The 8,693-nt window shown below is 35.2% G+C and overlaps 1 protein-coding gene across 1 annotated transcript in view; it reads left to right on the top strand.

Annotated features, from left to right (window-relative positions):
* The window catches only part of LOC136026011 (uncharacterized), a gene marked incomplete in the record, with an annotated part of 60,155 nt that extends 53,647 nt beyond the window's left edge, over positions 1 to 6,508 (top strand). The window contains 2 exon segments of the mRNA XM_065702160.1: positions 763 to 1,262; positions 5,457 to 6,508. Of these exon segments, the coding sequence (XP_065558232.1) occupies positions 763 to 1,262; positions 5,457 to 6,455 (1,499 nt within the window).
* Between the last annotated feature and the right edge of the window lie 2,185 nt (positions 6,509 to 8,693).

Genomic DNA, 8,693 nt, shown 5'->3' on the forward strand with positions numbered 1-8,693 from the left:
ATATATTGTAAATAAATTTGTTGTTAATAAAGTAGCAGCAAAAACAGCCTCCTGTCTTAATAAGAAGCTGAGAACCTCTGGGCTAATATACGCATGGCTCAAGCTGCAAAACTACCGATATTATCGGTAGTAATATCGATACTACCGATATTACAATTGTCGCAAGATAATGAATAAAATATTCAGTCATACTTTATCTAGTCTGTATTGAATTTTTAAGTACACCTCTCTGTTTGAGGCATCTTCAAATAGAACTACTAAATACTATTATTGCTGAAATCACTAATTGCTATGTTACGACTGCTAACTGTTACTACTAACTGATATATACAATTGGTATTTCAATACTAAATACTAAACACTGCTGTTAAAATTACCAATTTCTGTCATTAAATCACTAAATACTTTTATTGCATTACTGAATACTGCTATTAAATGACTTAATACTTGTATCAAGTAACTAGATAATGTTGTTAAATTACTAGAAATTGCTATCAAATTAATAAATTCTGCTATCAAATTGCCAAATAATGTTATTGAGCCACTGAATACTGTCATCAAGCTACTAAAAATGCTAAATTATTAAAATCTGTTCTCTTTTACCTCGAGTTACTTTTTCTTGTTTTGTCGCTTTGCTTTTTAATTTCTTGAATATTTGTTAAAGTTGATCTTTTTCTTGATGTTTCTGGAGCGACCAGCTATGCTAACTACTTTGGATATAGATAATAAATGGTTTGTGACAAATTGTAAAATATTTTTCAGGTATGTCGGAAAGAACTGTTAGTTCATGTGTTCGATTGCCTGGACCAAATGGAGAGGCGTATTCCGTATCACAGAACAAAGCTGTGCAGCTTGAGAATGATAGCCAACTGAGAAGCCTCCAAGGCTGTGCGACGTTCACAATCGGATCATCACCAATACTCCGTCCCAAGTTTAATGACAAAACTGAAGATTGCCCAAAGGCTTTTATTCTTGAAAGTTCTGGTGAGCTCGTCGACTCCTTAAAGGCTATTGAGAGAACTGCTAATTTAGTAGATACGGTTGAGCTTCCTTTGAGAGTTGACAGCCCGCCTATTTGTAGGAGGTTGGAGCCCTGGCTTTTCGGTGACGAGGATAAAGATATTAAAGACTCGATTGTCATGTGGGGGGATGTAAATGACGCTGTAGAATGTGTAAACCCTGTTCTAGTCCCAGTGAACGATGAAGGAACGAAACCTGCCGATAGTGTGTTTACTGCCGTTGAACGATGTTGCTTACGAAGGGTAATTTTCTATGATATTTACTCTATTTTTTCTTGACAATTTAAGCTTTACATTATGCCACGACGTCTGTGTGGTTTTTTCATAAAATTTTGAGAGGTTTAAGTGGGCCTTTTTCAGAGATTAAGTCTGTCAGGTTAATTCACACCTACAACTTATATTAGAAACTTCAAGGACTCTTTCGTGGAGGCCAATATTTTGCTGCATGACCGATGTTACCAGCACTCCACTAGTATCAAATGTATTTGCTCATGAAAATTTCTATATGAAGAAGCTTACCATTTCTTACCATTACCATTTCTATATGAATGGTAAGTGATTAGGATATTTAGATTATTGGAAAAATATCTTTTTTGCAAGATTTTTTTTTCGCTTGATAGATTTTATTCAGGGTAAGTGATCAAGATATTTAGTTTATTGGAAAAATATTCCATTTCCTACCATTACCATTTCTATATGAATGGTAAGTGATTAGGATATTTAGATTATTGGAAAAATATCTTTTTTGCAAGATTTTTTTTTTCGCTTGATAGATTTTATTCAGGGTAAGTGATCAAGATATTTAGTTTATTGGAAAAATATTCCTTTATTTAAAATCAGTTACTTGGTGTTTTGAAAAATATAAGGAGAAAAAAAAATTACTAGGACCTTGCAATTGGAACTACACTCCCTTGCGCAACACAACAATCTACCTTTATTTTCGGTGCCTATAGTTTTACACATGGTATGGTAATGCCATAACAGCATGGCATTACCAGACTGTTAAAACATAATATGAACAGAAGTGTTTCTATTTCAGTGGTCTTTTAAGAATTTTAGGAGGTGATAGTTTTGGTCTTGGGATTTGAATATTTTTCGGTTTTATTAGGTTTATCAGGTTTATTCTATAACATCTGTGGGTTTTTTCATAGAATTTTGAGATGTGAAGGTGGGCCGTTTTCAGAGATTAAGTCTGTCAGGTTAATTCATACCTACAACTTACAGTTGAAACTTCAAGGACTCTTTCGTGGAGGCCAATATTTTGCTCTATGACCAATGTCACCAGCACTCCACTAGTATCAAATGTGTTTGCTCATGAAAAATTTATCTGTGCCAACGTTTTTCTAACATACTCACTTAACTTTTTCAAGTTTTTTTTGCCTTCATTAACTTTTGAATACATATGGAATATTATTCAGGTTTGAATCCAAGAAAATACATGTAGTAAGCAGAAGTTTCACTCCAACTAGTCAAGGGGCGGATTAGGTTAAGACTATTATGGACTACAAACCTCAAAGAATATAGTCCAAAATCTAGTTTTGATTTCTTATTTACTTTTTATTATAATTTTTTCCTGGAATCGTCATGTTGAGCATAATAGCGTTGAGAAAGATTGTTCACCAAAAAGAATCAAGATTTTGTTGTTTTTTTTTCGCTTGATTGATTTTATTACGGGTAAGTGATTAAGACATTTAGATTATTGGAAAACAATTCCTTTCTTAGTTACTCGGTGTGTTGAAAAATATAAGGAGAAAAACAATTCACTAGGACCTTGTAGTTGAAATTTAATTGAATGTCAAACTTATACGCATCTTTTTGGAACTATACTTCCTTGCGCAACACAAAAATCTACCTTCATTTTCGGTGCCTATAGTTTTACCCATACCCATATTGTACCCATTTTACCCATATTGTAGATGTCAAAGTGTCAATTGATCTTATTCCTCAATCAAAGTCAACATATAGTGTTGACTCAGAAAAAGAGCTACGTGTTTCCTATGGATTACTTTTTCCCAGCCTCTTCATATAGAATGGACGATCTTTGAAACTTGGGAGGAGGGTGCTCAATCTCGAAATTAAGTTTGTTGTGTCCTTTTGAGGTTCAGGGCAGAATGTAAATAAGCTAACGCCTTTCGAACACCCCATGTACATTGGGGCTCCCCAGTAGCCTCATATGAGATGGGGTCCAAATTTCAAGATTGTTCAATATCTAAACTTTGGAAGGGTTGAAAAATATATGAGGAATGAGCTGAAATGAGTAGACGTAGGTGCAGTTAAACTAAAATAACCTAACCTATAATTAAAATCTCAAATTTAATAAGGTAAAAATAAGCTTAGTGTGAAGTTTATTGTTCTACTAAGTAACGCTGCAATATTCGAGGCTCTAGTAGTTTTGAATGCTTATAAAACCCATGTTAAAGTGCTTTAATTTTATCTCTTATAATTTTCCCTTGTTATTGTTTTAAAGAAGTTTTTTAAATTAGTTTTAGATGTTCTTATTAAGTATGTAGACTTGTTTCGCCATTTTGGCAATACTAAGTTGCATTCAAGTGTAAAATAAAAAACAACAAAAGTGATGGATTTTTAAATTTTTTTGAAAGTTGTTTGAAATAAGAATTTATGCATTTTCGCTCACAAATTTACAGTACAATTTTTTATGGCACTTGGTATTAACCAAATGACATATAGCGATCGCAAATTCTGTCGGTCTGTCCCGGTTTGCTACTTTAGGCACATCCAGGTAAGCTAGGACGATGAAATTTGGCAGGCATATCAGGGACTGGACGATATTAAAATAGAAATAGTCTTTTTCCCGATTTAATCATCTGGGGGGGGGGCGGTTAATTCGGAAAAATAGAAAAAATGAAGTATTTTTGACTTATGATTGGGTGATGGGATCTTAATGGAATTTGATGTTTGGAAGGATATCGTGTCTCAGAGCTCTTATTTTAAATCCCGACCAGATGTGGTGACATTGCGGGGGGTTTGGTGGGGGGAGGGTTAATTCTAAAAAATTAGAAAAAAATGAGATATTGTTAACTTACGAAAGAGTGATCGTATCTTAATGAATTTTCATATTTAGAAGAACCTCGAAACTCAGATCTCTTATTATAAATCCCGACCGGATCCAGTGTCATTAGGGGGGGGGGACTGGAAATCTCGGAAAACGCTTAAAGCGGAGAGATCACGGTGAAACTTGGTGGAAAGAATAAGCACAAGTCCAAGATAGGTGACTGAAATAACCGGACCGGATATGCTCTCTTTGGTGGAGTTGGGGGGGGGAGTAATTCAGAAAAATTAGGAAAAATGAGGAATTTGTAACTTACGAACGGGTGATCAGATCTTAATGAAATTTGATATCTAGAAGGATCTTATGCTTGAGAACTCTCATTTTAAATCCCGACCAGATCCGGTGACATTGAAGGGAGTTGGAGGGGGAACCAGAATTCTTGGAAAACGTGATAATCGAGGTATCTTACGAATGGGTGATCGGATCTTAATGAAAATTAATACATAGAAGAATCTTATGTCTCAGATGCTCCATTTTCAATTCGAATCTGATCTGGGGACATAGAGAGTTGGAGGGGGAAACAGAAATCTTGGAAAACGCTTAGAGTGGAGAGATCGGGATGAAACTTGATGGGAAGAATAAGCACAAGTTATAGATACGAGATTGACATAATTGGTACGGATCTATTCTTCCTGGCGGAGCTGGGGTTGTTAATTTGGAAAAATCTGAAAAATTGAGGTATTTTTAACTTGAGAACGGGTGACTGGATCTTAATGAAATTCTATTTTCCTTTTAAAGCAATTTATTGATTCTTAGAATTTTGCTAGAGCTCATACCATATGAGCTCTTAACTCCTGTTTGTTGTTATGTTTTTATTTTAAAAATGAGGCATACTATTCATGAAAAAGGTGTTTGGAGCGGGGACTACTTCTCTTTGTAAGATAAACTAATTTTGATGAACTTGTTTCTTTTCAACAATTTGTTTGAAAAGGGAATAGGAGGTTTATTCTCTTTCATTCACAAATTCATCGATTAATTTATTGATTAATTAATTTTGTTGAACTAGTTTCTTTTCAACAATTTGTTTGAAAAGGGAATATGGAGGTTTATTCTTTTTCGTTCACAAATTCACGGCACAAATTTTATATTATTCTTCTGCTTACAGAAAACAGTATATAATATGCTTGAAAATAGGCTATCAGGGGAGGGCTTACCCTTCTTTGTTTAGCGAATATATTTGATGACTTTCTCATATTTGGTTTTGTAGTCCAAACACTATAGCCCTCAATTTCATAATCCACACAAAGTAGGAATGAATACTGACTATTGATATAATTGAAGTTATTTTTGTTGTTTTTTATTTTTATTTGAATGCATAGAACTGCTTTTCCTACAATCTTTTCTAACCATTGTTTACCTATTTACAGTCTGCCACCATTCCACCGCCAGTTCCAAAGCGGAGTGTTTCATTACGCTTGCCATCTCGCTCATATAGAGTTCGAAAACATATGTGTCGCTCGGAAGCACCCACGCCAGAAAGTGTTCCACAAGACTTCGAATCTAGCTTTAGACTCTCAGACAAGGATAAACGATGTTCTCGATCTAAATCTGCCAGTGATCTATCTGAAAATTCTCAGCAGCCTCCTTTCTGGGTTTCAGGTGTGAAGTCTGTCAAAATTCAGCTTAAATCCCCCTCAGTTGATAGTGAAAAAGTATCTTGCATAACTGATGAATTGTCAACGATGGTTGAGCAGCCAGCTGTAGATGTGATATCTGAGGTGAAAAAATTCGAAAGTCTTGTGCATAAAAATTGTGATATTAAACGTGTGAAATCGTTGAAAGAGACTGGAGCACCGAAAGTTGTGGTCACTTCTTCCCCGCGGAGATCTCTATCAGAGACGGGAAACGTTCTGTCTTCTTCTGCTAGAGAATCACGCTCAGCAGAAAGCAGCCCAAGGCTGGATCGTCCTGGTCAGCCTGGTGTTGTGCAGAAAATTAAACAAGATTTTGAAGCAAAAACTCAGCAAGTTAGACCGACTAGCTTGAACCTGTTGCCAACTGTTGAACCAAAAAAAGCCAAGGGTCTTATTTCTAGTATTTTTAATTTCAAAAGGGACGAGAGCCGCCTTAGAAAAAGAACTGTTAGCTTAGAAACTGTTTGTGGTGATGGACAAAAGTCCCCAGAAAGAAGCGTGAAAGATTTAGTTAGTCATTTTGAACCTCGTGATAAAACAAAAGTAGATAGGCCTCGATCTGTGACTATAACGAACGAAATGGGATATAATACATCATCTAAATTCTCTATAAATACATTAAATTCTTCTAATAAGAAAAAGAAGAAGCAGCATGGTAAAACTCATCCTCTTCAAAGACTCTGCAATGGGGACTTTCTTTCTACCGTCAGTAACTTCTCATCTAAGTATTAGTTTTTTTTTTGTAAACTGAAAGCATAACGGAATAAATTTATTGTTCGTTCTTATCCTCTTTAAGTGCATAGGCTGATTTATGCAAAGCTCAATCCTAACCCTATTCATGCTACTTCGTTTCCTAGCAGGATTTTCTCAAATGTTTTCTTTCTTGTCTGAGTTCTTTTCTTCATTGTGATTTCGCCTTCTCCCCTCCCCATTTTGAATAGGAATGACCTGGTCTATTCTGATAGTCTCTGCTAGTTAGAAAAAGTTATTAGTCAAAAGTTGCAGAAAAGGTCAAAAGAATTACACCCTGGCATGGCAAGAAATAGTAAATGGTAGCATTTTGTTTTGCCCCTGGGAAAATGCTCTTTTTTGGATGTCTAAATATTTTTTATTGATTACTTTTGTAAAATAGCTTGACAATGGGAATCCTGGCACAGTTTGAGCACTGTTAGATCTTTAAACGATTTGCATTTAAAACAGCCTTTTCTCTCGCAGATAAATAAATAAATATAAAGTAATATAATAAATATAATAAATATAAATAATATTAAATAAATATAGATAAATTAAATATAATAAAAATTAAATTAAAAAAAATTAAATTAAAATAAATAAATATAATATAAATAAATATAAATAATATTAAATAAACATAAATAAATATAAAGTAATATAAATAAAAAATAAATAAATATAAATAAATAAATTAGCCAATATAAAGTAGCTAGTTGCTGGTTTTGCAGCTGAAAACTAATCCATATAATAGGTTAGGACTTGTTACATCCTGCGATACTGAAGGTGGTAACAATTGTATTCCAACAGGGTGAATACTGATAGTTTTAGTTGCAGATTGCTTCAAAAGTTACAGGAGATACTGAATTTATTATAAAAGTAATTATTAAGAAAGAAACTTGAGTTGAATGTTTGTGAGACATGAGTCTTAATATGTGGGAAGGAGTGCTAATAAAATGAGGCTGATAAATTTATTTAGGAGGTAGAGAGGTCCAAATTCAGGAAGAATGAAATGTTTTGTGAATGGTGTTTTAGGTAAAAGATAAGTTATTCAGGATAGATATGGGCAAAGTGAGGAGACGGGTAGGATATGTTCCTACCCGTCTTAAAGCCTAGCCAAGTGGATGTCACGCTGGATTTAGAATCCTTTGTCCGAAGGGCGAGGGTTCGATTCCTGGTGTGGCCAGTTATTTGGTTTGGGACGGGGTTAAGCGGCTTGATTCTAAGCTCAGCCAGACTCGACCCAGCTCTTACAGAGTGCCTGGAGAAATCTGGAAAAGGTAAGCAGGAAGGGTGTGCGAAAGCTCAGGATGGCTGACCCCATCCCCCCTCATTGCACTTCCTGGCTGAAGGGCCTTGAGACGGAGATCCCCATTGCTGGTTTGAACTTTAAGAAGTCTAGTGCCGTATTCTTTGCCCTTTTTTTACCTAGGATATGTTAGAAATTAATCTTCAGGAGCCAGGTAAGGAATATAAGAGATTCAGGAGATTTTGGGTATAAGGTAGTATCTGAGGCAATATGCATTGGAAACTTGAGCATGCCAGAAAAGCAATAAGTTGGAAAGGGTACAGCTATTAGATAATTAGTGATGGTTGTAAATAAATAGAAATATTGATTGTTTAGTAGTTTGAGGAAATTTAGGCATTTTTTCGAAAAAAGTTGTAGGGTAGTGAATATGATTAGGTTCTTGGAGCGTATGCCATGTGTGGGTCTGTTTAAATCAGTTTATTTAGGAGCTCTTAGGGAGGATTCTCCAACTTCATGGTCGTACTATGTAAGGAAGATGTTGCAAGGTTGTGGACTGGGTCTGGAATATTGAATTAGGATAGATTTGGCATATTATAGGTAATAGAGAAAATATTTCAGGATGTCAAGAGGTCTTGATTTTGCAGCATGAAAGAACCCTTTCTGATTCATTATGTCTTTACGCGGTGGTAAGGGAGAGATGGGAGCAAGAGTGTTTTCTTAGGTAAAATTAAGAAAGGAGGAGTTAAAGTGTGTTATTGATCAAGTGCAAACTGTTTGCCTCTTGGGGCAAGAAGAAAGTATTTAGGGAGATGAATAGGGCAGGATGGTTCTTACTTCTGTCCTATGTGTGGATATACGGGTGAGAGCGTGGGTCACATGATGTGTGATTGTGCAAAAGGAAGTACTTGCGAAAGGAAGTATATAAAGTTTGCATGTTTGATGAAAAATGGGTGGTGAGTATGTTGAGTGATGAATGTTTTGCAATTGTT

The sequence above is a fragment of the Artemia franciscana genome, chromosome 4 (genome assembly GCF_032884065.1).
Source record: "Artemia franciscana chromosome 4, ASM3288406v1, whole genome shotgun sequence".
NCBI lineage: Eukaryota > Metazoa > Arthropoda > Branchiopoda > Anostraca > Artemiidae > Artemia > Artemia franciscana.